Source organism: Mirounga angustirostris, unplaced genomic scaffold, assembly GCF_029215605.1.
Source record: "Mirounga angustirostris isolate CCGP_5_RB_7025 unplaced genomic scaffold, mMirAng1.0.hap1 SCAF_3, whole genome shotgun sequence".
In the NCBI taxonomy this organism is placed as follows: domain Eukaryota; kingdom Metazoa; phylum Chordata; class Mammalia; order Carnivora; family Phocidae; genus Mirounga; species Mirounga angustirostris.
In genome coordinates, this window is record NW_026991711.1 from 94,958,694 (window position 1) to 94,985,742 (window position 27,049).

General features: G+C 44.1%; 2 protein-coding genes and 1 pseudogene across 6 annotated transcripts in view; 2 read left to right on the forward strand and 1 right to left on the reverse strand.

Moving 5' to 3' along the window:
- Positions 1–205: 205 nt before the first annotated feature.
- On the reverse strand, positions 206–5,978 carry DBI (diazepam binding inhibitor, acyl-CoA binding protein). Of its 2 annotated transcripts, XM_045869005.3 has the most exons (5): positions 5,848–5,968; positions 5,003–5,285; positions 4,684–4,801; positions 2,137–2,199; positions 206–501 (listed from the first exon to the last, which is right to left on the reverse strand). In XM_045869005.3, the coding sequence occupies exons 2-5, from the start codon at positions 5,069–5,071 to the stop codon at positions 428–430; spliced, it is 324 nt and encodes a 107-aa protein (XP_045724961.1). In that variant the 5' UTR covers positions 5,072–5,285; positions 5,848–5,968; the 3' UTR covers positions 206–427. The 2 variants fall into 2 exon arrangements, with proteins under 2 accessions (XP_045724961.1, XP_045724963.1); XM_045869007.3 differs by lacking the exon at positions 5,003–5,285 and having other exon boundaries at positions 5,848–5,978.
- Positions 5,979–5,983: 5 nt separating this feature from the next.
- The window catches only part of CUNH2orf76 (chromosome unknown C2orf76 homolog), a 57,991-nt gene continuing 36,925 nt past the window's right edge, over positions 5,984–27,049 (forward strand). The window contains exons 1-2 of one of the 4 annotated variants that reach the window (XM_064586422.1): positions 6,013–6,113; positions 12,681–12,816. Coding sequence is in view for 1 of the 4 variants with exons in the window: in XM_045868997.2 (XP_045724953.1) it covers positions 6,075–6,113 (39 nt within the window). In the remaining 3 variants the exon portion in view is untranslated. Of the gene's footprint in view, positions 6,114–6,144; positions 6,302–12,680; positions 12,817–25,077; positions 25,197–27,049 lie in introns of those variants that run through there. The other 3 variants (XM_045868997.2, XM_045869000.3, XM_045869002.3) reach the window with 3 other exon arrangements.
- On the forward strand, positions 20,684–20,808 carry LOC123839953 (U4 spliceosomal RNA; annotated as a pseudogene).

A 27,049-nucleotide genomic window follows, 5' to 3' on the forward strand; every position in this document is an offset into this window, starting at 1 on the left:
GCTGGAAGGGGGAGGAAGAAGGAGGTAGGAAAGGCTATTTCTGTAACCCTTTCCCTCCCAACCAGAGGTGTGTCACCTGCTCGCATCCCACCAGAGTAGAGGAGGGTGAGCTCAAACACTTCCAGATGAAATCTTTAGAAAAAGGGTGTGAGGAGGAGTGATCGGAATGGAGTAAACTATTTCAAGAACCCAGATTACTGAAGACTTAAAGTAACAAATGTGCTTTTAATAGATCTACGGATAAAAACTACTCAGCGCAGGTCAGTAACCATGGCAGGCCCTACTCTGTTGGAACCATGCCCTGTGCGGTCTTCAGGACCTAGGCTAACAGGCTATTTGCATTATTTCATGTCATCCACAGTATTAGAAAAGAAAGGCATTAGATCGGTTTAGATGATATGCAGTGTTGGCAGCCAAATCCAGTCTGTTATATTCCATATTTTTTCTTTAGTTCTTCTACTTTGTTGATGTAAGCTTTCATGGCGTCTTCCTTGGAAGTCCCTGGAAGGAATCAACAGGATTATTTGTCAGAGAGGCAGCACGGTAGAAAAGCAGCAGACTTAAAAGCCCTATACAGTCCCAGTTTCATGTTTGGAGGCTCAGTTTCTCCCCTGTGAAGTGGGGTGTCTCTTACCTGCACCTCACAGACGTCCAGGATTCAACTTGAAATACTTAAGGAGCTGGGCCTGCAGCTGATGCTCCCGAAAGCACTGAACCCCTAATGTGCGTGCAGCTGTCCTGAGGCCCGTCATTGGCCTGCTGGCCACATGAGTCTCCCACTGTTGTGAGTGAGTGGTCAACCTGAGCCTCAAGGGCAAGGCTGGATGCTCCAGACAGGTCGGAAAGCCTAACATGGGGAGTCGCAGTGACTTTCCTGGCCCTGTTGACTCTGACTCTCATGGTTGGCTCTGACCTATCTGTTGGGCTCTTCTCTGCTGGAGAAAGCTGGCAGTGAGAAAGCAAAGCCAGGCACCCTCTTCTCCCCAGAGAGGAGCTGTGGGAAAAGTTTCGAGAACTGTGAGCAAAGGCAGCTAGCTCGTGGAGGTGAATGAGGCACATCTCTGCCCTCGTGCTGCAGTCCAAAGGACACGGACAGTGAGCTCCGGTTTCCTGGACTCTGCGGTGAGGGAGAGACGCTGGGAATCGGAGCGCCTTCTGAAACACTGCAGAGCGCCTGGACACCGGTATGCGAATGGCCAGTGACGATGGGCAGTCAGACGCGCATTCCTGTTCCAGTTTCTTGCAAATCCTAGGAGTGTATTGATTGTATCCTGGCCCTTTTTGAATCCGAGGGCTTTTCATTTGCAGGAAGACAGAGGGCTTATTCAGAAGCTAGCGAGCGAGAACACAAAAGCTGGTAGGCAGCTTCAGTGCCAACTGGCAGGTCTTGCTGCCGCAGGCGACACGTGATGAAGTCGGAGCTGGGGTACTTCTTGGCTACTGCTGTTTAGCGTGTAGTAGCTCCGTTCATGGGGAGTACTCACTCCCTTCCTTTATGTGCCTTTCTGGCTGGAAGGGAGCTGGGGAGGGCTGCTTGGGCTAGGGGATCACTGCCCGGCCTTGCAAGGAAGAGGAAGGTGCAGGCAGGAAACCACTCCTCCTTTTTTTTTAAGATTTTATTTCTTTATTTGACAGAGAGAGACACAGTGAGACAGGGAACACAAGCAGGGGGAGCGGCAGAGGGAGAAGGAGAAGCGGAGCAGGGAGCCCAATGCAGGACTTGATCCCAGGACCCTGGGATCATGACCTGAGCCAAAGGCAGACGCTTAATGACTGAGCCACCCAGGCGACCCGCAACCACTCCTTCTTGTGAACACATATAAAGCCCAGGCCAACTATTTCACACACCGCCCCCCCCACCCCCCGCCCGCCACAGTCTGTTTTTCAGTAACCGGGTCCCCAGCCCCTCCTCTCCCGACAATACCACTGCTCAGAGACAGTGCTCTTGGAGAAGGCATACATGGTATTAGGAGAAAAAGTAGGTGGTCCAGTTTTTTTCCATTTTGGCCAGGCCAGGCTGGTTTCTGGCATGTGTTCCATCCACTCTGTTTACTCTCCTTACCCCTTACACTCCATAATGAAGAGTATTTCATTACTGGGCTTCACAGACTAGGGAAACTGATTACGAACAATTACCTTTCAGATGATTCCAGGCATCCCACTTGGCCTTGCCTTTGAGATCCAACAGCCCAGGCCGTTCTGAAACAAGGAAAGAAAAAGACATTAGACCTGCTTCAAGTTCTAATGGAGAACATCATCGACTCTCTTGTCCTGAAAGCCATCTTTCATTTCATTGGTTCCTTCCAAGCTCTGTTAGGGAGTTAAATGGGTCCAGCACAGTGGGTTCTGCCTTCAGAAACCCAGATGTACAGAAATCCAAACTTAAGATTTAGAGAAAATAGGAAGAAAACTGTTCTCATTACTAGGCAGACTTTGTCTTAGAAGTTAAATTTTAACTCCAAAATTTCTCCTTTTAAAAACCATACTTAAAAAAATTTTTTTAAACAAGTACTACATCCATTCATATGGCTTAAAATTGAAATGCTGTCACGGAGAATACTATAAAGTTTCCCTCCCACCCCTGCTCTCAGTCACCCAATTTCTCTCTTTCACGTTATTATTGCTATCAGTTTTCTGGGCTCCTCTTTCTGTGAATAGTCTGTTCATATCCTTGCCCCATTTTTCTACCAAGTTGTTAGTCTAATTCTTGTTAATCTGTGGGCGTTTTGTCTCCAAAGGCAAAGCATTCTTAAAGTTACGCCATGATTTTACACCAGACCTGTCATCAGCTGCACTTGGGAAACACACTGGCTACTTCCCTGCTGACCTATTTTACTGCCACCCTGAGAACAAAGGCAAGAGGAGCAATCCCAGTGCCCATGGCCCAGACCACTGTGCCTGAGAAACCGCAAGTCTCCTCAGATGCTTTCAGAGAAGCATTTCCAGGGATGCTGGAGAGGGCGCCTACAGAATCATCATCCAGGAAGAGTGAGCACACTCCAAAAGCCCTTTTTGTGATGATGGACATGTACATTTACACTAACTCAGGGCCACTGGCCACTTGTGGCACTTGATATGTGGCTTGTGCCACTGAGGACTGAGCTCTGGATTTTAACTATTTTCAACTTAAAACTGAATGGGGCTAGTAGTGACAATCTATTGGACAATGGAGCCCTAGAATGAGCTGATGCCTCCCCAATGAGGAAGCGACAGATTTCCAAGCCAGTCTACATACTCATGTAAAAGCAGGGCAGAGGCCAGGGTCTGGGAAAATCCTGTTTGGCAGAAAAGCATCTCAGCTCCTCTGGCCAGCCCCGCTTCATCTCTCCTTTCCCTTCCTGGGAGGATATAAAGTTTATAAACCCAGCGCAGAACTCACCTTTGCCCCAAGACCTTCTCAGCAAAGCCCTTCCTGGGAACTTTGATTTGGCACTGCTCTGGGCACCATTTGCTGCTTCCCAATGGCTGGCAGCCACCCACCTGCTCCACCGCCCACCCCAAGCGCGGTGGGATTGGCCATGCTTTCCCTCCTGAACAGAGGAGGGGGTGACCTTCTTCTATGCTGCCGTGGCCACTGCACTCCGAGTCCCTGCAGAGACTGCATTGTGCTGTTGCCTCAGTACACACCTGAGTTGCAGGGACTTAGGGGCAGAATGAAAACTGTCCAAAGCAGGAAAGACTATTCAGAATATGGTAGTCTAAACTACCACCTCAAAATCTGTACTAAGATTTTCTTCTTTTTTTTTTTTTTTAAAGATTTTATTTATTTGACAGAGAGAGACACAGCAAGAAAGGGAACACAAGTAGGGGGAGTGGGAGAGGGAGAAGCAGACTCCCCACCGAGCAGGGAGCCCGATGCGGGACTCGATCCCAGGACGCTGGGATCATGACCTGAGCCGAAGGCAGACGCTTAACGACTGCGCCACCCAGGCGCCCCAAGATTTTTTTCAATAGGGAAGAAACGGTCAGCAGGAACCACTGTCAGCAAAAATGCTTCTGACCGGCCTCAGGAAGCCGGCTTCTCTGCTCCGGCTATCAGGCTTGGCCTGGCTGCCGAGTGCTCTGACTTTGATTCTGCCTGTCTGCGGTGGAAGTAGTAGGATTCAACAAAGCTGCTACTGAGCTCAGAGCTTGGACTAAGTCTCTTCCAGGCTGGGGTCTCTGCTTCCTCCCAAGTAGATGGAAAATGCTGGTGATAACCAGTAAAGTCCTTCCAAAAACTAGGATTTGAATTCTGCTACCCAAGCCACCAAGAACAGTACAGGGTCCATGAGCCTCATTCAGGAGCATGATCTTGGCACGGGGGCGGGGCGAGAACGCCATGAGCCATTACCATGTTCCACCTGAAGAGTAGGGCTTTGGGTGGTTTTGAGTGTGCAGTTCCCATAGATTAAGAGTTCCAGCACCCGTCAAGGCTGCTGAGTCTGCCTTGATGAGTAGGGGGCCTTCCCAAGCTCATCTCAGCATACCTGTGTTTATTTTTTTAATTAAAGATTTTATTTATTTATTTGACAGCTAGAGAAAGCTAGAGAACACAAGCGAGGGTAATGTCAGAGGCAGAGGGAGAAGCAGGCTCACCGATGAGCAGGGAGCCTGACACGGGACTTGATCCCAGGACCCTGGGATCATGACCTGAGCTCAAGGCAGATGCTTAACCAACTGAGCCACCCAGGCACCCCATACCTGTGTTTATGTCACCCACAGTTGCTTGTTTGTAGTGGCTGTAGATGAACAACATCTCATCATCTGCTGGTTTGGTCTTGAGGTGCTTAACATCCTCAGCAGCTTTGTCAAACTCAGCCTAAACATGAGGGAGAGAAAAGGCCTAAATAGAGCTCAGTAATGGGGAGAGACAGGGTGGAAAGGCAGCACTCCTGCGATGCCTGTGAGGAAAAGCAGTGTGTGTTCCCCAACAGGGCAGCCAGAAAGATTCAGCAAAACAAGGAGGGGAAGCACAGGGGTTCACTCGTTCGATGGATAACTATGTACTGGATGCTCTTACCATACCAGGTACCAGGTGCTGGAAACACAATGGTGAAGGAAGCAGGCTAGGAGTGCCTGCAGGAGGCATATACTTCACTGAAAAAGCGTGGTCAACTGCCTGACCACCCCTGGGTCAGGCCGGGGTCTCAGTAAAGCCCTGACTTGCGGATAGGGCTAGCACAGCGTGTTTCAAACAGTTGAGAAGGAGACGGGGTTTGAGTACGGAGGTGTCAGCGACCGGAGCCCGTTGGACTCCCGCCCCCTGGGGCTGGGCGTCCAGCGCTGACCTCTATTTCAGTGTTCTGATTGGAGAGAGGTGAGATGAGTCAGAGGTCAGCCCACACAGCTCAGTCTCCGAAAGGCGACTACATTCGAAGGAGGAAAAAGGCTTCTGGGCCACCTCTCCCCAAGCCCTCCCCTTCCCGCACGTTGGACACTAACCTCCAATGTCCCCTGACCTCTAAGTTGTCAGCCGCGGCTTCCTTGCTTCCCCATTCTGCATGGCGTCCCTACTCCTGCCCTGACCTTCCGGATGGGGAACTCGGTCTCTTTGCTCCTTCAATCCACGGAACCCTCTACCTGCCATCTTTCTACCTAGGACCCTCGCCTCAGACCCCTGTTCCTGCTTCATCGCGAAGTCCACCCCATGGGCAACTTTCTAGCGGTTGCGGGTGGGTAGCAGTGTCCAAACCCTGCAAGTTCCGCTCACGAGGCTCCCTGCAAAGAGTACCTGGGCACGGGTCCAGGAGGCACAGCGGGGCGTGGAAGGGAAAGACCCTGAGGAGTTCTTCCTGGGAGATACACCCCTCCCCCTAGCCTGCAGCCTCGCCGCACCTTCGTTGCCAGGCTAGGCACGCTTTATACCTGAGACATGCTGGCGGGGTTGCGAAGATCCGGAGAACCCGCGGAGACGACGAAGAGCAGGAAACACACGACTCGACTGGCAGCGCCTTTAGAGGTGCAGCCGCAGACGACTCCAACCCCGCCAGGCAGGCAAGAGGCAGCCAATCAGAAGCCAGCTCTACGCTGGGGGCGTGTCCAGCCGCCGCAGCGCCGCCAAACCCCGCCCGAACCCACGTGGGTTTGCTCGCATGCGCGCAGTGAGGAGCCGAAGGGGACGCCGGGAACAGGTGGGGCCCGCGGAGGTCGGGCGTGCTTGCTGGAGGGGGCTTGCAGGGCCGAGTCGGGGTCAGGGTTCGGCTGCTGTGGGGAGTGGACCGCGGGGGCGGAGGAGAGGGGGCGGTGGCCGAAGAGCAGAGACTTCTTCATTCAGTCTTGTGTCTGGAGTGAGGAGCCCGGAAGATGCGCCTCTGTACAAGTAATCTCTCAGGCCTGGGGAGGACGAGTGGGCTCCGCCCCTCACGGGGGACTAGGGCAGTTTGTTAGGGGCTGAGGGAGTTGGAAGTTTACAGTTTTACATGGAAGGTAGGGTAGGGGAAGGTAACATTTGAGAAAGCCTTTTAAGGAGAGGAAGGAGCATTCCAGGCAGAAAATAAGTGTAAAGGTGTGAGCAAAGAGTGGAGGGAAAGAGTAGAAAGAGATGAGGCTGGGGAGTTAAAGAGGTGTCAGACTGGCTAGGTGATGCAGAGCTTGGCCTTTATAAGAGCTATAGGAATTTGGGCTTTTATTTTGAGATGGGAAGCCAGAGGATTTTAAGCGGAGGAGGATGAGACTGAGGGGAGGCACATCTTCGCGAAGTTGTTGTAGAGGCTGATCCTCTCCATGGGAACAGAAAAGAGCAGCGCAGGTGGCTGACAGAATTTGAAGTTGATGAGAATTTTCTGGTGGTTACAAAGCTGGGTGAAGGGAGGGAATTGATGGAAAATTCACTGGAGATCATTTACAAAGATCATTCCTCTCCAATTCCTAATTTGTGTCAAGAGGACTAGACTAGAAATCCTCACACACACACCCCAGCCCCCCCATTTACAGCCACAGGTGTTTAGAAAGAAAGGCCAGGTGAAAGCTTTCAGATGTAACTTCTAACTAGTGGTAGGCCAGCCTTTATAAAATGTTTGGGAAGAAGTGGAGATGCAGTAGCAGGGAACAAATCTAGAGGCTTAAGTCTATGAATAATTTTGGTAGAGAAAGCAAAGCCAAACAAATTAACAAAAAGATTGTAGTTAAATTTGGGGAGATTACATTTGAATCTTAAGAAATAGAGGGTCCCTGGGCGCCTGGGTGGCTCAGATGGTTGAGCGTCTGCCTTCGGCTCAGGTCATGATCTCAGGGTCCTGGGATCGAGTCCCGCATCGGGCTCCCTGCTCCTTGGTAGCCTGCTTCTCTCTCTCTCTCTGTCTCTCATGAATAAATAAATAAAATCTTAAAAAAAAAAAAAAGAAATAGAGGGTCCCCCCCTAACAAAGTGACAGTTCAGAGCTGTCCCCCCCCGCCCCGCCCCGGCACACGTGAAGCCTGGATTCATTTTTGTTCCATCATTTAGTGCTTACAGATTCCTTGATGGAAATTCAGATTATTGTCTGTGTGGGTCAGATTTATAGTCAAATGTATCTTAAAGTCATTAGGTTTTAACACTAGGTTATTGTGTTTAGCACAATAGCACAATTAGGTAACTCTGACAATGTAACTTTGTATTCCTCAAAGATTGGTTGATGTGATTGAGTTTTGTCTGGACACTGTGGAAAGCAAGGCTAGTATTTTAACTTGGCAATCACCAGTTTAAGTGAGGTTGATTTGTTGCTTTCTTATTTGGAATATATTCCACTTTCCTAAAAAACAAACAAAAAAACCCAATTTTCCACATGGTAGTTCTGTGCCCAAGTGAGTCCACAAAAGTTGCCTAATGCAAGTGAAGTATATAACTAGTAAGGATTGTGGGACTCAGGGAGCAGGGTGCTAAGGGGTTTTCCTTGCTACAGGGCCCACCCTAGGCCAAGTTTTGAAATAGCTGAAGGCATGCTCTTTGGCCTGTGTCCTTCTTCCTTCCCTCATTCCTCAGGGACCCATTTTGTGTGATTTCCACCTACTGAAATGTTGCCTTAAGTCCTCCATTTACTGTTTCTATTCAGGCAATTAGAATGGCATTTGTATTTTAAAATGAAGAGCTAACAAGCCAGCATCTGAGATTTAATTTTTTGAAGTAAATTTTAGAGTAAATTTGGGGATCAATAAATTGTATGAATTTTTAATTCCAGATTTCGATAGCATTGGAAAGGAAATAGTTCTTCATATCCCCAGAAAATGCAGGTTCCTCAGCTATGTTTATATCCTTGCTAACAACTAGCACACTTCGTAATAATTTTATTTACAATCACTTTTACTTATTCTTCTGTCTGATTTCTCTCCCCTACATAAGCCGGGGAAAATAGGGATCACCTTGTATTGGTCAGTGCTCTATCTCCAAGTGCCAGGAACTTCTTAGGCACTGAGCAAATGGCAGGTGATGAACAGAGTCCTTTGCTCTCTATGAAATGTATTCATTTTGATTAGCCATGAACTTGGAAACTAAGTTTTTGGAACTGAATGTGCAACTATAGGCTATGGTAAAGTAGATGAATTCTGGTGCAAGGACCATGTAATCTCTTTGTATCACTCCTAGCTGGAAAACAGGACACAAAACAAATATTAAGGGAAGATGGGGAACCTGATGAGCCACCTAATCAGTCTAATTGACCCTCCCCATTTAGTAGAGAGGCTCTTGTCATTGCTGCAACCTGCCCTCACATGCTTGGGGGTGCCAATTTTGACTATTCACAGGCTACACTTGCTGGGTCTCAGTGTAAAGCCAGACGGGCAAGATACATTAACAGGTGAAAGCGGTTCTTGCTCAGTGGGTGTGAATAGTAGTTTTCTTTTTTCCCTATTTATTTATTTATTTTTTGATGTAGTGTTCCATGATTCATTATTTGCGTGTAACACCCAGTGCTCCATTCAATACGTGCCCTCTTTAATACCCATCACCAGACTAACCATCCCCCCACCTCCCCCCAGAACCCTCAGTTTGTTTCTCAGAGTCCATAGTCTCTCATGGTTCATCTCCCCCTCTGATTTCCCCCCCCTTTATTTTTCCTTTCCTACTATCTTTTTTTTTTTTTTTTAACATACAATGTATTTTTTGTTTCAGAGGTACAGGTCTGTGATTCAACTGTCTTACACAATTCACAGCGCTCACCATAGCACATACCCTCCCCAATGTCTATCACCCAGCCTCCCCATCCCTCCCACCCCCAACCACTCCAGCAACCCCCAGTTTGTTTCCTGAGATTAAGAATTCCTCATATCAGTGAGATCATATGATACATGTCTTTCTCTGATTGACTTATTTCACTCAGCATAATACCCTCCAGTTCCATCCACGTCATTGCAAAATGGCAAGATTTCATTCCTTTTGACGGCTGCATAATATTCCATTGTGTGTGTATATATATATACACACCACATCTTCTTTATCCATTCATCTGTTGATGGACATCTTGGCTCTTTCCATAGTTTGGCTATTGTGGACATTGCTGCTATAAACATTGGGGTGCATGTACCCCTTCGGATCACTACATTTGTATTTTTGGGGTAAATACCCAGTAATGCAATTGCTGGGTCGTATGGTAGCTCTATTTTCAACTTCTTGAGGAACCTCCATACTGTTTTCCAGAGTTTTTTAATATTAGGTTTCTTTTTTTTTTTAAATATTTTATTTATTTATTTGACAGAGACACAGCAAGAGAGGGAACACAAGTAGGGGGAGTGGGAGAGGGAGAAGCAGGCCTCCCCATGGAGCAGGGAGCCCGATCCCAGGACCCTGGGATCATGAGCCGAGCCGAGCCGAAGGCAGACGCCTAATGACTGAGCCACCCAGGCGTCCTAATACTAGGTTTCTTGATTAAACTAAACGTCTAATTTCTAAAAGCAACCTAATCATTAAAAAAAATGGACTACAGTTGCAGTAAAGCTTTACTAGAAGGCAGGGGCTAGAGTACTCACAAATGATGAATTATATCCCTTTGGTATTTATTTTCACTTCTTGGAATGTGATTCTTGAGGCATGGCTCAAGCAAAGGTGAGAGATTAGTGTGTTTTAAAGGGAAGGAAGCTCTTGGCAAATGCTTCTGGGATAGTAGGTGGGCAGAGTTGGGGGTGTTTGTGAAGGTGGAGGGGGGTAAGAGCTGAGATGAGATAAGAATGTAGTCCCCCCCCCCCCCCCGCCCTTCTTTTCGATTCCTCTGTCTCTTTAACTTTTCTGATGGCATAACTCCTCTTCTAGAGGCTGGGCAGCTGCAAGTCTTAACCAACCCCTCCCGCCTGCCATCCTCTTGTTCCTTTGGGTATTTATATTCAGAGGAATTGCAGCAAGCTGGATGTGAGAGAAGTGTGTGTGTGACCTGTATGTGTACGATTTGCTCCTTTCCTGAGTCCTGTTTCCAGCTAACATGGCGGGGTGGTGGTTTGGGCTGAGGTGAGACTTGGATACCAGGGCTTGGGAGCAGGGGGTTGTGGGGAAGTGTCCTACACTGGCTGGGAGTAAGGAAGGAGAGAAGACTTTCTTTTTTTTTTATTTTTTTTTATTTTTTTAAGATTTTATGTATTTGACACAGAGCACAAGCAGAAGGAGCAGCAGGCAGAGGGACAGGGAGAAGCAGGCTTCCTGCTGAGCAAGGAGGCCAATGCTGGGCTCGATCCCAGGACCCTGAGGTCATGACCTGAGCCGAAGATAGATGTTTCCCCGACTGGGCCACCCAGGCGCCCCGAGAGAGGACTTTCTGAAGACTTAACTTAAACATAAGTAAAGATAAACACTGCTGAGACAAAACTCCTGTATCCTGTTTGGAAATACTTACGATTATGGACAGGAGTAATGAAGCACCTTAGGAAGATAGCTTGAGTTCAGTACCGTAGTTCTTATTCAACCTCATTGGAAGTATAAACTCTTCTAAATCTGCTTTCATTTTGCCTGTTTCCCTAGCTCCTAGTTGCACATGACAGACCCTTGGTAAATGCTTTAGAACTAGGTTGTTAGGTGAATTTTCTAGTGAGCTTTTTTATTGCCCATCAACAAGAAAATTAGAAATATTAAAGTCTGATGATAGGTGTTTTGGCTGATAATACCTTTAGAGACGATGCCATTTTAAAAAACTTTATTTTTGAGGTGATGCACTAAAACAAACAAACAAAAACCCTAATTTTTATTTTGAGGCAATTGTAGGTTCACATGGAGTTGTTAAGTAACACGCAGATCCCTTACACCCTTTACACATTTCTCCCAGTGGTAACATCGTGCAAAACTATAATACATACCACAATCAGTACATTAACAATGAAATATTTAAGATACAGAACATTTCCATTATCAAGAAGCCCTTGTGTTATCCTTTGATAAGGAAATCTATGTGATTTAAAAAGTTAGAGCTTTTGCAACTTTATTACTGGTTACATAAATTTGGCCATTATAATGTGCAAGCAATTGGAAAAAATGTCAAGTAAATGCTTGTTTTTATAGCAGTCCTCATTAAAAATATTCATATGATAATGTCTGTAAACAGCATCACTTTGATTAAGTAGATGTAGTGTTGTGATAAATTGTTTAATGGGGGAAAAGCTTTCCATTATTGAGTCTGATGTTAGCTGTGGGTTTGTTATATATGGTCTTTATTATGTCTATCCTCTTCACTGAGAGTTTTTGCTATAAATAGATGTTGAATTTTGTTAAATGCTTTTTCTACATCCATCAAGATGACCATGATTTTATCCTTCAATTTGTTAATTTGGTGTATCACATCGATTGATTTGTGGATGTTAAACTATACTGGCATGCCTGGAATAAATCCCACTTGATTGTGGTGTACGGTCTTTTAATGTATTGTTGAATTGGGTTTGTTAATATTTTGTTTGGGATTTTTGCATGTGTATTCATCAGGGATGTTGGCCTGTAATTTTCTTTTTTGGTGGTATCTGTCTGGTTTTGGTATCAGGGTGATGCTGGCTTTGTAAAATGATTTTGGAAATATTCCATCCTTTTCAGTTTTTTAGAATAATTTGAGAAGGATGGGTACTAACTCTTCTTTAAATGTTTGGTAGAATTCATCTCTGAAGCCATCTGTCTCTGGACTTCTGTTTTTTGGGAGTTTTAAAATTACTGGTTCAGTTTCATTACTTGTAATCAGTCTATTCATATTTTATATTGCTTCGTGATTCAGTCTTGGAAGGTTGTGTGTTTCTAGGAATTTATCCATTTCTTCTAGGTTTTCCAGTTCGTTGGCATATAATTGTTCAAAGTACTCTCTTTGATCCTTTGTATTTCTGTGGTGTCATTTGTAAGTTCTCTTTCATTTCTGAGTTTATTTGGATCCTCTCTGTTTTTTTTTGTTGAGTTGGTCTAGCTAAAAGTTTGATCTTGTTTATCTTTTCAAAGAGTCAGATTTTTTTTTTTTTTAAGAATTTATTTATTTATTTGACAGAGAGAGACACAGCCTGAGAGGGAACACAAGCAGGGGGAGTGGGAGAGGGAGAAGCAGGCTTCCCGCGGAGCATGGAGCCCGATGTGGGACTCAATCCCAGGACCCTGGGATCATGACCTGAGCCGAAGGTGGACGCTTAACGACTGAGCCACCCAGGCGCCCAAAGAGCCAGATTTTTAGTTTTGTTGATCTTTTCTATTTTTTTTTTGTTGCTATTTATTTATTTCTGCTCTGATCCTTATTATGTCCTACTAAATTTGGGCTTTGTTCTTTTTCTCGTTCCTTTAGGTTGAAAGACCGTTTATTTGGGATTTTTCTTGTTTCTTGAGATAGGCCTGCATTGCTATGAAGTTCCCTTTTAGAACTGCCTTTGCTGCATCTCATAGATTTTGGAAGGTTATGTTTCCATTTGCATGTGTTTCAGGTATTTTTTAAAATTTCTTTTTGATTTCTTTGTTTGACCCATTGGTTATTTAGTCTCCATGTGTTTGTGTTTTTTCCAGTTTTCTTTTTGTGATTGATTTCTAGTTTCATACTGTCGTGGTCAGAAAAGATTCTTGATATGATTTTAGTCTTCTTGAATTTATGGAGACTTGTTTTTTGGGCCAACATGTGATCGATCCTAGAGAATGTTTCCTATGCACTTGAAGAGAATGTATATTCTGCCTTTGGATGAAATGTTCTATATGTATCTATTTAGTCCATCTGGCCTAATGTGTTGTTTAAGGCCAGTGTTTCCTTATTGGTTTTTTTCCTCTGGATGATATATTCATTAATGTAAGTGGGGTATTAAAGTCTCCTACTATTCGGTATTATTGTCGATTTCTCCCTTTATGTCTGTTAATATTTGCTTTATATATTTAGCGGCTCCTATATTGATTGGGTGCATAAATACTTATGAGTGTTATATCCTCCTGTTGGATTGACCCCTTCATCATTATGTGTAATATTCCTCTTTGTCTTTTGTTACAGTCTTTGTTTTAAATTCTTTTGTCTGATGTGTATTGCTACTCCAGCTTTCTTTTCATTTCCGTTTGCATGGAATATCTTTTTCTATTCCTTCACTTTCATTCTGTGTGTCTTTATTTTTTTTTTTAAAGATTTTATTTTATTTATTCAACAGAGAGAACGCGAGAGAGGGAACACAAGCAGGGGGAGTGGGAGAGGGAGGAGCAGGCTTCCCGCGGAGCAGGGAGCCCGATGTGGGGCTCCATCCCAGGACCCTGGGATCATGACCTGAGCCTAAGGCAGAGGCTTAACGACTGAGCCACCCAGGCGCCCCTCATTGTGATTTTAATTTGCATTTCCTAATGGCTAATGATGTTGAACATCTTTTCATGTGCTTATTTGCCATCTGTATATCTCTTCTGTGAAATGTCTCTTTGTGTCTTTGTACATATTTTAATTGTATTTTTTCAATGTTGAGTTTTGAGAGTTCTTTATGTATTTTGGGTACTAGACCTTTGTTGGCGAATATTTTCTCACTGTTTTTAGCTTGTCTTTTCATCCTTTCACAGAGTCTTTCATAGAGCATAAGTTTTTAATTTTGACTGAAATCCAGCTTACCCATTTTTTCCTTTTATGGATTGGATTTGGCATCTAATAACTCTTTACCTAGTTCTATATCCTGAAGATTTTCTCCTATTTTTTAAAAAGTTTTATAGTTTTGCATTTAGTAAATGCAAATAATACAAATAACGTAATTTTTGTATATGGTATAAGATTTGGGTTGAGGTTCCTTATTTTTTTCAAGGGTTTAAGTTCCAATAACACACAGTGTGATATTAGTTTCAGATGTAGAATTTAGTGATTCATCACTTACATACAACACCCAGTGCTCATCACAGCAAGTGCACCCCTTAACTCATCCCCACCCCCCACTTGAGGTTCTTTTCTTTTTTTTTTTCCTCCTGATGTCTAATTGCTTCAGCACCTTGTTGAAAAAATATCTTTCCTCCATTGAACTGCTTTTTACCTTTATCAGTAATCTGTTGGGCATATTTATGTGGTCTTTTTTTGGGTTTTCTCTCTGTTCTGTTGATATATGCATCTATTCCTCCATTAATACCGCAAAGACCTGATTACTGTAGCTATGTAATAAATCTTGAAATTGGGTAAACAGATTCCTCCAACTTTATTCCTCTTTTTCAAAATTGTTCTAGCTATTCTAGTTCCTTCATTTTTCCATATAAATTTTGTAATGTCTATGTCTACAAAAAAATCTTTTTGTGATTTTGATAGGAATTGCATTAAATTTGTATATCAGTGTGGGGAGAATTGATTTATTTACTCTCAGGTCTTCTAATATATGAACTCCATATGTTTTAACTTTTATTTTGATCTTCTTTAATGTATTTGATCATCAGTTTGTACTTTTTAGCATATAAGTCCTGTACGTGTTTTGTTAGATTTATGCTTGTTTTTGAGTGATTGCAAATGATATAGTATTTTTAATTGTGTGCACGTGTTCATTGCTAGTATATAGAAATACAATTGGTTTTTATATGTTTGTCTTGCATCTGTTACTTTGCTGAACTCACTTATTCTAAAAGCTTTTTTTCTTGTAGATTCCTTTGGATTTTCTCTATAGATAATCATGTCATCTGCAAATAGGTACAGTTTTATTTCTGATTTATGTGTCTTTTATTTCCTTTTTTGGAAATAAATTCCTTTCCTATTTTCCTTTTCCTTTGTCTTATTGCACTGGCTAGAACTTCCAGGATTGTGTGGAATAAGAGTGATGAGAGAGGAAAAGAAGTGATGAGAGTAGATATCTTTGTCTTGTTTCTCATCTTAAGGGAAAGGCATTTAGTCTTTCACCATTAAATATTTTGATAGCTGTGGATTTTTTTTGTAGATGTGCTTTATCAAGTTGAGATAGTCCCCCTCTATTCCTATTTTTCTGGGAGTTCTTATTGTAACTGGATGTAGAAATTTGTCATATGCTTTTTTTTTTTACCTTGATTGATGTGATTATGTGATTTTTCTTCTTTGGCCTTCTAATGTGGCAGATTACATTGATTACTTTTCAATTATTGAACTAGCTTTGCTTCCTTGGAAGAAACCCCACTTGGTCATGACTTATAATTCTTTGTATATATTGCTGAATTCTGTTTGCTAATATTTTAAGGGTATTTATATCTGTATTCATAAGGCATATAGGTCTGTAGTCTAGAAGGGTTCTGTCACCCATAACAAGTCTGGCTGGTGAGTGATCCTGACCCGAATGCCCTGCACTGCAAGGTGGTGGTACTGATCACTGTAGCTAAAACAGGAGACAGATTTCATACCACCTTTTCTTTTCTTTTTTTTTTTTTTAAAGATTTTATTTATTTATTTGAGAGAGAGAGAGCACATGAGAGGGGGGAGGGTCAGAGGCAGAAGCAGGCTCCCATGCCGAGCAGGGAGCCCGATGCGGGACTCGATCCAGGGACTCCAGGATCATGACCTGAGCCGAAGGTAGTCGCTTAACCAACTGAGCCACCCAGGCGCCCTCATACCACCTTTTCTAATTGGAGGTCTCATTGTAGGGAAAACTACCCATAGGGTACACTTGAAGTAAGGAGCCAGTTAATCTTTCTAGAAGCTCCCCCTGAGTAATTAAGATTAGTTTTGGAGTGATTGCCACTGTTGGTCTGCTTGTTGGTATCCAAGAGCTTGCTCATGATGTTTTTAAAAACATCTGCAAGACTAAGATGCAAATAACAGTGTTTTAGGGAGGGAGGCAAGTTAATACTGACTTCCACAGGGAAAAAAAAAAAAACAACACAGGCCTGGGGGTGCACATGGTGTCCTTGGAAAGAAATTGCTTTACAGTGTATGACTGGGACCCATGTGGCTCAGAGGGCACAAGGCATCAAGGCCTCCAGTATAACCTTTGGCCAGCTGGTAGGCATTAGGGTTCTCACTTGAGTACACATCATTGCATTTGGAACTTATTTTTGGAGGGACTGCCTGAGGGCAGTCAGTCTGGTCTGTCTTGTTTGTCTGTGCCACTAGCTGAGTGACATTTGTTTGTCCCATGGCGTGGCTGTGGGAAGGGGGTGGCGTGCGGCAGTGAAGAAGACACCTGGAAATGTTGACAGGTGTTTTGCATGGGAGGCATAGGAGCTGGGATATGTGTTTCTGATAGACAGTTCTGGTAATGGTGATCCTATTGTGGTCAGAGCCATCTTTCAGGACTTGGCAGATTCAGGTGTCAGTAAATTGGAGGTGCTTAGAATAGTTTGGGGGCAATTCAGCAGGGTGTTTTGCTTCATGAGGACTTTTGTAGGGGCAGGTAGTTTTCAAGACAGATCTCTAATGAGCGAGCGATCCTTCCCACCCACATCTCCTGGGGTATAAGTTGTTCTCTGTGTAGATGCCTTAGATGCTGAGGTTATTTCCTTCCCTCCACCTCTACAAAAATCTGTATGTCTCATTCTGCTAGCTATAACTTTACCTTTCTTCTAATTAGCTCCTATTCCCTGAAGATATATTTTTTAAAGATTTTATTTTTAAGTAATCTCTACACCCAACATGGGGCTTGAACTCACGACCCCAAGATCAGGAGTCACACATTCCACTGACTGAGCCAGCCAGCACCAATCCCCACTGCCAGCCCCCAAAGGGAATTTTTGTAAAACTCATAGGGGCCCCCCATATAAAACTCATTATGTCCCCCACTTTGGCCTGCAGTGTATTTGAGTGGTCATTATGCTTGTGATCTAGGACCTGGTCAGTTCAACAAGAGAATCCAGAATTCAAATTCCCTAAGCCCCTTTTGGCTTCTTGTCACATGGAGGGTGTAGCAATTGGGCTGGCAGGGGGGTTTCTGTAGAGGAAAGAAAGAAGCATTATACAAAGGAATGGCCAGGGTGGAATCCCAGGATTTCACATTGGTCTGTATAAGCGCCCCTCCCCTGCCTCAATTTTGTGTGTTCGCATCGTTACCCGGGAAATGGCTGCGAGAGGCCAGTCCTTTTCTGGGGGTGGCCACATTCAGTGCATAGACTGCTGCCCCATGTTATGTGCTCCCGGAGGTTGGGCAGGTCGGCTGAGAAATCTTTTCAAGTTGATTTTTCAGGAGGCTTTTTCAATGCGTCATGACGCCAGATGGCTGTGGGTGGTGGAGTGGAAAGTCTATGGAATACCTCGACTTTTAGCCCATTGTTCCTTAGTGTTGATGATAAAAGATGAACCATGGTCAGACTGCAAATAGGATGGAAAACCAAACACACGGCGCAGGTTCATTTCAAGGGTCACGGTGGCGTGACCAGAGTCAGGTGATTTGCAACATTAATACTGAAACCTGGAAAAAACTGCCATCGGGAGTGTGGAGTCTTGAGAGGAGGTCAAAGGTCAAATGTCATCCATCTGCTGGGAGCAGGGGTGAGGGTTGGGCAGCAGTGTGTGCCATGTGGCCTCCCTCACTGCAGGACCAACGCGTCAGCTTCTGGCTGGAGTCACAAGCCTGGCGGTGGCCCTCCTCAGAGGTGGAGTTCTTGTTGTTGTGCCCGTGCGTGAGGATGGACCCAGGTAGCAGTGGTGGCGGTCTGGATGGTGCGGGCTCCAGCAGGAGCTGGAGGCCAGGGGGTCTCATCGGAGAATAGGGCATCTAGATGAGTTGCCCCGGTGGTTCAGTCAGCAGCTGAGAATTGTCACAGTTCACAGTGGATAGTTTTCCAAGAGGCAGATCAAACCACTAGGACTTTGGTGACAGCTCAGATGTCAGTAAAAATATAAGCTCCATCTGTGGGAACATTAGCCAGGGCTATGGGAATGGCCTTGAAGTTCTGCCACTGAGCAGAGTGACCGTGTCCATTTTGGGTTCTTCACAGGGAGGGAGCCTGGGGAGCTTGTGGTGGTGTAGCTCTTCCCGATGGGGGAAGAATCCCCTCTGGCACTACATACAGGGAAGTGTAAGTAAATGTAACGTACCATTCATACATTCACATGTAAAAACAACAGTACTTTGAATTGGCCTGAAGGGCCCCCATCCACTGGGTCGTGTTAGTCTCTTTCCCACCGTGAATCCTGTCCAAACCCCATTGGCTGAATCTGAGTACTTCCTCCCAGCACAGATCCAGGTAGGATGGTACCTGGGTGTTTGTATCCACAGAGCCATGAAAGTTTGAGTCCCGGGCGCCTGGGTGGCTCAGTCGTTTAGCGTCTGCCTTCGGCTCAGGTCATGATGCCAGGGTCCTGGGATCGAGCCCCGCATCGGGCTCCCTGCTCACTGGGGAGCCTGCTTCTCCCTCTCCCACTCCGCCTGCTTGTGTTCCCTCTCTCCTGTCTCTCTCTAAATAAAATCTTTAAAAAAAGAAAAAAAAAAAGAAAAGAAAGTTTGAGTCCCTCCCCTCCCTGAAGTTCCTCGTACTTGGATACATAAAGCCTTCAGTCTCTCTTAGGGACAGGGAGAGCCCAGCCTACCTATAATCCTCCTCCTCCTTAAAACAGATGTCAGGGTAGAGGGTGAGGGGAGGAATTGGGGGTGCACAGCAGGAGAGCAGCTCTATGCCAGTCAGTAAGGCATGCTTTTAGTTCCAAGTGGCCTGGCTCAACTTAATGAACTTTTCAGTCACCCAAAGCTCTAGATCCTCATTGCTGACATCATTTGTTTCGGCTTTGCAGACTCCTTCCCTGTTGCTGCAGCCACATTGCCTCTCATCAGAGGGGTGGGTGATGTGCAGCATTGCTAGGGAGAGTGACTGACCGACCGACTGACTGAGGGACAGCCAGAGCACCACTGGACAGCTCCTTGCAGTCCTCCCCTTTGCTGCTCATCCTCTAGAAGTTAGTTAACCCTTTCTCCTCCACACCCACTGCTTGGACAAGAGCATTTGCTGCCAGATCCCAGGGGATCTTCTTATATCCCCTAAGCCCACGAGACCTTTGCCTGATCCAAAAAGCCCTGTCTGTGGCAGGATCCATTCTTGTCAGCAACAGCTGCCAAGAACTGTGAAGAAGCTGAGATTTTGTCCTACTTGAAAGCCAACAGTCAGCCTGTGACAGTTTGCCAGACACTGGCAAAAGACACGGCACTCTGGGGTCAGAGACAGAGGACTCTATATAGCACAGGCAGAAGCATGAATTGCATGTTTGTGTCAGTGCTTCTTGCCCCACAGATCCCCTGGGGGGAGTGGGAATGGCCCAGAAGGATGCTGTCCACGCAGTGGGTTTGAGTCAGGCTGGAGAGCCCTGAGTTCAGGTAATCTTAATCTTTTATAAAGTGCTGCGAACAAACCTGCCCAACCTCAGCCCAGAGGGAGACACTACTTTTTTTTTTTTTTTAAAGATTTTATTTGTTTATTTGACAGAGAGACACAGTGAGAGAGGGAACACAAGCAGGGGAAGTGAGAGAGGGAGAAGCAGGCTTCCCGCGGAGCAGGGAGCCCGATGCGGGGCCCAATCCCAGGACCCCAGGATCATGACCTGAGCCAAAGGCAGACACTTAACGACTGAGCCACCCAGGTGCCCCGGAGACACTACTTTTATTATACTGGACAGCAAGCAAACCTGTCTTCTCTGGAGAGAGAGGACATTTCTAGGCTGTTTGCTAGACACACACATGGGCATAGAGTGTTCAGAACTGGAGCAGCCAGTTCCTAATAAGAGATGCAAACGTGTGAGAGATCTGTGGAGACTTGCCTCCCAACACACGGTACAAGGATTAACGTTCTCACTGATGATTGTGAATCAAGAAAAATAGAACTTGTATTCCATATGTTGTGTTTCAGAAGGAAAGTGTGTGAAGTATTCTTTCCAAAGAGTTAGGTATCTAACCGCTTTGGAAAACTCAACTGTCCAGGATAGTCAGTTCTCTGAGTATCTTGCCTTGCTTTGAGCAGAGAACACAAATTGTGATTTTGTGTATTTGCCCTAATTTGAGAGTCACAAAGGCAGGTCTGTGGAATTATAGGTGTTAATTTTTCAGGGGGTAATATACTCAGAGTGAACAGCATTCAACAGTTTGTTGACTAGAATTGCTTATGACCCTTCCGCAGGAAAGGGTAGCTGCTAATGGCATTATGCAGTGAAATACTTACAACACTGAGAAGCGTTTGCTAGCCATCAGATTTAGCTAATATTCTAATATTTATTTTGTACACACTGTGCTATGTGAACACCTAAGGAGGAAGACTATTTTTCTTGACCTACCTAAAAAAAAAAAAAAAAAAAAGTTGAGGTTAAAGACTTTAAAATCATAAGTTAATACATTGAAAATGACTTTCTCAAATGTTTATTTAATCCTCACGTGGTCTTAGTCTATAAATTTATACTTAATTTCATATTTTAAAAATTATGCTTTTAACTTTGCACAGTGGCAGTATCGTAGCCAATGAGGTTTATCCGAGGCGCGATTATTGCTAATTAAAAATGCTTTTGAAAAAATTTAAAGCCAATTCCTGTTCATTTTTCCCCATTTGTATTATAATGACCAGCTTTTACTATTTCATTGTCACCGAGATCTATTTTTATTTTTTTAATTTTTTTTTAAGATTTTATTTATTTGAGACAGAGCACGAAACGGGGGTAGGGTCAGAGTGAGAAGCAGACTCCCCACTGAGCAGGTAGCCTGATGTGGGACTCTATACTGGGACTCTGGGATCATGCCCTGAGCAGTTGCTTAACCGAATGAGCCACCCAGGAGATCTATTTTTGGAATAAAGTTTTGTTCTCCCTCTAAGAGTTAAAAAACATAAAAAATGCTTTTGAAACAGGCCAGAAGAGATTAAATTAACATTTCACTTTTATTTTTTTATTTTTATTTTTTTAAAGATTTTATTTATTTATTAGAGAGAGAGACAGCGAGAGCAGGAACACAAGCAGGGAGAGTGGGAGAGGGAGAAACAGGCTTCCCGCTGAGCAGGGAGCCCAATGTGGGACTCGATCCCAGGACCCTGGGATCATGACCTGAGCTGAAGGCAGACGCTTAACGACTGAGCCACCCAGGCGCCCAACATTTCACTTTTAGTCATAATCTTCAGTGTGATGTGATTTAATTTACGAACTTCATAAATGATTCTTATGAACTTTAGAAATATAAAGTTATTGGCCAAGGTTGAGTTCTCTTTAAAAGGCGAACATTTATCATTCACCTATTTAGCAGGTGCTCACTATTTTTAAGAGTAATAAAAATAATGTTTTTTTTCCCTCTCCTCCCCAGGTCTTAAACAACTTTTTTTTTTTTTTTTTTTTGGGTGAAATGACCTATTTAGATGATAATTTAGCAATACATATGATTATTTTACTCCACAATCAGTAAGGTGCGATTTTAGAATCATTTGCATTTCAGTGATTGTCATCTTAGCAGAATTCCTTCTTTATCCTACTTTTATACCTGATCATCTGTGCCACTTTAGTTTCCTCACATAAAGGAACAATAAACTGTCTTTCTTATCCTCTTTTTATTGATTTGTTTCAAAAAGCAGGTGAATTAACTTTTTGCCCTGTAATATTAGTTCCTAACTCTAGAGGAAAACTAGGCATTTAGTGCAATATACATATATATTCTTTGGTTAGAACAGTAATTTTTTGGGGCGCCTGGGTGGCTCAGTTGGTTAAGCGACTGCCTTCGGCTCAGGTCATGATCCTGGAGTCCCCGGATCGAGTCCCGCATCAGACTCCCTGCTCAGCAGGGAGTCTGCTTCTCCCTCTGATCCTCCCCCCTCTCATGCTCTCTCTATCTCATTCTCACTCTCAAATAAATAAATAAAATCTTAAAAAAAAACAAAACAGTAATTTTTTGAAAGTTGTACCTTTTCTTTGTGGGCAACACAAGCTTTTTTTTTAAAGTTTTACTTTTAAGTAATATCTACATCCAACATGGAACTTGAACTTACAACCCAGAGATCAAGAGTCGCAGGCTCTACTGACTGAGCCAGCCAGGGCCCCATATGGGTAAGACGAACTTTGAAGCAAACTTGTTATATGGCAATTTTGGCTTTATAATATTTACATTTAGGAAGTAGATATAAGTTTACAAAGATTTTTAGTTTTTCCAAAATGATTCACCCTAGGGGTCTGTTAAAATTCAAGTCCTATCCAACACTTCTCAGAAACCTGCGGGTTGCAGGAAGGAAGGTCACCCAGTACCCTCTTCTGTCTGGTGGTTATAGAATCCTCCTCCATCTTAACTGCTCGAATGTTGAGTGTTTTCGTACTGTCACAGCTTCTAATACTTAACTCATTTTGGATTCCATTCTCTTACAAAAAGGTCAAGAGCATGCTTTCTTCAAATGCTTCAAAGGCGCATGTCCTTTTTTTTGGGTAATAAAGTCAGTCTTCCTTATTTGCATATTCTCTGTGAATTTGCCTACTCACTAACATTTATTTGTAACCCTGTATGCAAGACTCAGAGTACTTTTTTGGTTGAAATGTGCAGAACACTGAAAAATTTGAGTTAACCAATATTCACATTCCCAGCTGAGGTCAAACCAGGGGACCTTCTTGTTTCAGCTCTCATATTGTAAACAAGTGTCTGGTTTGCGCTCTGTTTAGTGCCATGCTTTTCACATTTTTGTGCTTTTTGTTGGCGATCTCACTATTTAAAATGGTCCCCACCTGGAGTGCTGAAGTGCCCAGGAAGGCTGTGATGTGCCTGAAGGAGAAAAATACATGCCTTAGATAAACTTTTTTCCAGACCTGAGTTATAGTGCTGTTGGCTGTGTGTTGAATGTTAGTAAGAAATCAGCAATATAAAATAAGGCATCTTTATTTATTTATTTATTTTTTTAAAGATTTTATTTATTTATTTGAGAGAGAGAGAATGAGAGAGAGCACATGAGAGGGGGGAGGGTCAGAGGGAGAAGCAGACCCCTTGCCGAGCAGGGAGCCCGATGCGGGACTCGATCCCGGGACTCCAGGATTATGACCTGAGCCGAAGGCAGTCGCTTAACCAACTGAGCCACCCAGGCGCCCTAAAATAAGGCATCTTTAAACATAAACACACATAAAACAAGGTTACATATTGGTCAGTTGATGAAAATGTTGGGACCAGATGCACCAGTGACTCGTGAGAACCTAACCCTGTATTTCCCTAGGAGCAGCGGTTCAGTGTTCACTAATTCAGTGTTTGCGACCACTTGATAGACCTTATCCACTACGAATAACCAGCATTGGCTGCAGTTAGTTGTTTCATTTATCTCATTTGGGCTGGTAGAGATCCGCCTAACATCAACAACTAAGTGTTCTGTGAGTATGCATATTTTGTACTTGTCGTCATGGTAGGCTCTGAGCCTTTACATACTGTGCTCAGTTTTTTCACCTCAGGAGCCCGTGCCAACTGGTTGACAGTCCCTCCGCTCAGAATTTTGCAATGAGGAGAGGGGCCAGCTTGGAATGAGAATAGCTGGGTGTTTAGGGAAGCTAGCATGCAGCTTGGCTTGGCTTTCCCTGACCCTTCCATGCTGAATTTCCATCTTCGCCGTTCATGCTGCTGGAGCCTGGGCCATAAAAAAACAGCTCCAACTTGTCCTGTAAGGACCAGGGAATTCTAGTCCAGGAGGGGAGGCTGCTGGGCTGCATCCATTCTTGGCTCTAATGAGACCCCCGTTACCTGTCAGGGACGTGGGAGCTCTCTGTGAGGAGGTTCCTACACAGATTTTATGTTTCTTTTGTTTTTTCCTTGTTTTCAAGAGTTGAGTTTGCTTTGGATATGGTGGCTTCTTCATTATCCCAAACCAGCTGGGTAAGTATCAGCCAGAACAGGTTTTTTTTAGGCAGGGAGGTTTAAAGACCTTCCTAACCCCTAGGCACTGTCACTTTTTCTGTCTCTCTTTTTTTTTTACACCCCTCACCCCTCAGTACTGTTTCTTTTCAGATCCCCACACTACATCATTTAAAATGTACACATATCCTATATTAAACCTAACATTATTATGAATAGAGTTGAGTTGCTGTTGAAATGTTATATGGTGGGCGCCTGGGTGGCTCAGTTGTTAAGCGTCTGCCTTCAGCTCAGGTCATGATCCCAGGGTCCTGGGATCGAGTCCCACATCGGGCTCCCTGCTTGGCGGGAAGCCTGCTTCTCCCTCTCCCACTCCCCCTGCTTGTGTTCCTGCTCTCGCTGTCTCTCTCTGTGTCAAATAAATAAATAAAATCTTAAAAACAAAAACAAAAACAAATGTTATATGGTGCAGGTATTTGATTAAATGTTACTTCTGATTTTTAAAAGTTTTCATATTCTAGAGCAATAGGGCTTTTCTTTAAGGTCTCAAATATTTTCTTCCTTTTTTTAAAAGATTTTATTTATTTTTGCGACAGAGGGAGAGAGTGTACATGCGCACACAAGTGAGGGGGGTGGGGGGTGGGGCGGGGTGAGGGGGCAGAGGGAGAAGCAGACTCCCCGCGGAACGGGGAACCCGGTGTGGGACTCGATCCCAGGACTCTGGGATCATGACCTGAGCCGAAGGCAGACGCTTAACCTGAGCCACCCAGGCTCCCTAAGGTCTCAAATATTTTTATGGGAAGTGGAAAAGCTCATAGACCCCAAGGTACTATGAATGCAGTGCAGGAAAGGATTCAGGTTTTCCTTAGCCCCTTAGCTGCACTCGGTTCTGCTGACGTTGTTGGGGTTCTGGTGTGCCTCAGGCCACACATGTTGCTGTATCCAAAATAAGCCGTATAGCATTCTTTCCCTCAAGGGGCTGATAAGCCAGACCCCTTCAACAGCTGTCTTCCCTGTGACATGACCAGGTGCTGTGGCCAGCCAGAGGGTCTGGTAGCTGAGCCCAGGGCAGAGGAGTTGCTGATGGCAAGGGTGTCCTGGAGCAGGTGGTCCCGACTGAGTTTTGAAGGCTGCCTGCGTGGTGAGGCAAAGAGGTGCGGGACAGAGGGAGTGTGGGGACAGCCGGGGGCGGAAGGTATGGCCGATGCTTGGAAACTGGTATGTGTGGGAGACTGTGGGCTGTCTTGGCTGCTGGAGTGCTATATGGAAGGTGGATCGTGGTGGTGATGGGTAGCATCAGAGTGGAGGGAGGGGCTGGGTACCGAGTGCCTCTGTGCCATCTCAGACAAGATTAGACTTGTCCTGGGTGTGTGACCTACTTCTGGAACCTCTGACTGTTGCATGCATTTGAGATTTATTGGTATCCCTTAACTGCATGTCCGTTGCATAACTAAGTTCCTCACCCTCTCTATCCTTGACAGTATTGATACATCAATTCTGTTTTGTTTACTCTTGTCCTGTTACCTCTTAAAAGGAAATGGCTTTGTTTTAAAAATAACTTTTTGTCCATGCAAAACACACCAGAGAAGCACAAATGTTAAGTATACAGTGAAACAGCTTAACTTAAAAACACATTATCGTTATTAAAACATCAAGCAATATTAAAAATATATAAAACAGAGAAGTCTCTTACATTTCTACCGTTCAGAGATAGCCACTGTCAACATTTTGGTAAATGGCACTCTGGATGTCTCCGTGTGCTTATGGAGATACTACATGCCTGTGGTTTTCTAGTTTGTTTTTTAGTTCACTGGTCTGTCATAGCCATCTTCCAAAATGGTATCCATGGATCCCCTGTAGTGGCTGCAGGGGATTTTATCTTATGGTAACTGTGTGACAGAGTTTACCTAAGCAGTTCTTCGTTGATGGGCATCTAGATGGATTCTAATTTTTTGTTAACTCCTAGAAACACTTCAATGAAAAACAAGTTCCTTGAATGTAGATCTTTGTGTATTTTTCTTAAAATGTTTCTATTGTGAGAAATTTTAAACATATAAAAAATAGAATAGTATGATGAGGTCCCATATATACCCAGCTTGAGCAGTTAACAATGTTCTGCCATTTTTTCTTTTAATCTATGCTCTCATACTGGTTTTTCCTCTGCCAGGGTGTTTGAAAGCAGATTATTCATACCATTTCATCTATATATACCTTACTCTTATAAGAACTCAAAAATATAATAATATCAAATAAAGAGAATTAATATTCTTAATATCGTCATATTCTATTTTTTATATGTTTAAAATTTCTCACATTAAAAACATTTATGCAAATCAGAATCCATTTAAAATGTTGCATTGGTTGATCTCTTTAAGTCTCTTATAATTTATAATCTTCATCCCCTTCTTTATTTCTTGTGTTATTTATTGAAGAAACCAAGTCAGGGATGCCTGGTGGCTCAGTCAGTTAAGCGTCTGCCTTCAGCTCAGGTCATGATCCCAGGGTCCTGCGATCGAGCCCTGCATCGAGCCCCGCATCAGGCTCCCTGCTCGGCAGGGAGTCAGCTTCTCTCTCTGCCTGCTGCTCCCCCTGCTCGTGCTCGTGCTCTCTCTCTGTCTCTCTCTGACAAATAAAATAAAATAAAGCAAAAAAGAAACCAAGTCGTTTATTGAGCAGAATTTCTAGTCTGAACTTGGATGCAAATAAAATCTTAAAAAAAGAAAAAAAAAGAACTACAGCTTGTTAGTTTAGGGAGGCAGGCATACTGAAGAGACAGTTTAGAAAGCTAATATTACAGATTATAAAATATGATATTTTCCCAGAGGTTCAGCTACTTAACCTCTTTTTTTTAAAGATTTTATTTATTTATTTGACAGAGCACAAATAGGCAGAGCGGGAGGCAGAGGGAGAGGGAGAAGCAGACTCCCCACTGAGCAGGGAGCCTGACACAGGGCTCGATCTCAGGACTCTGAGATCCTGACCTGAGCCGAAGGCAGCTGCTTAACTG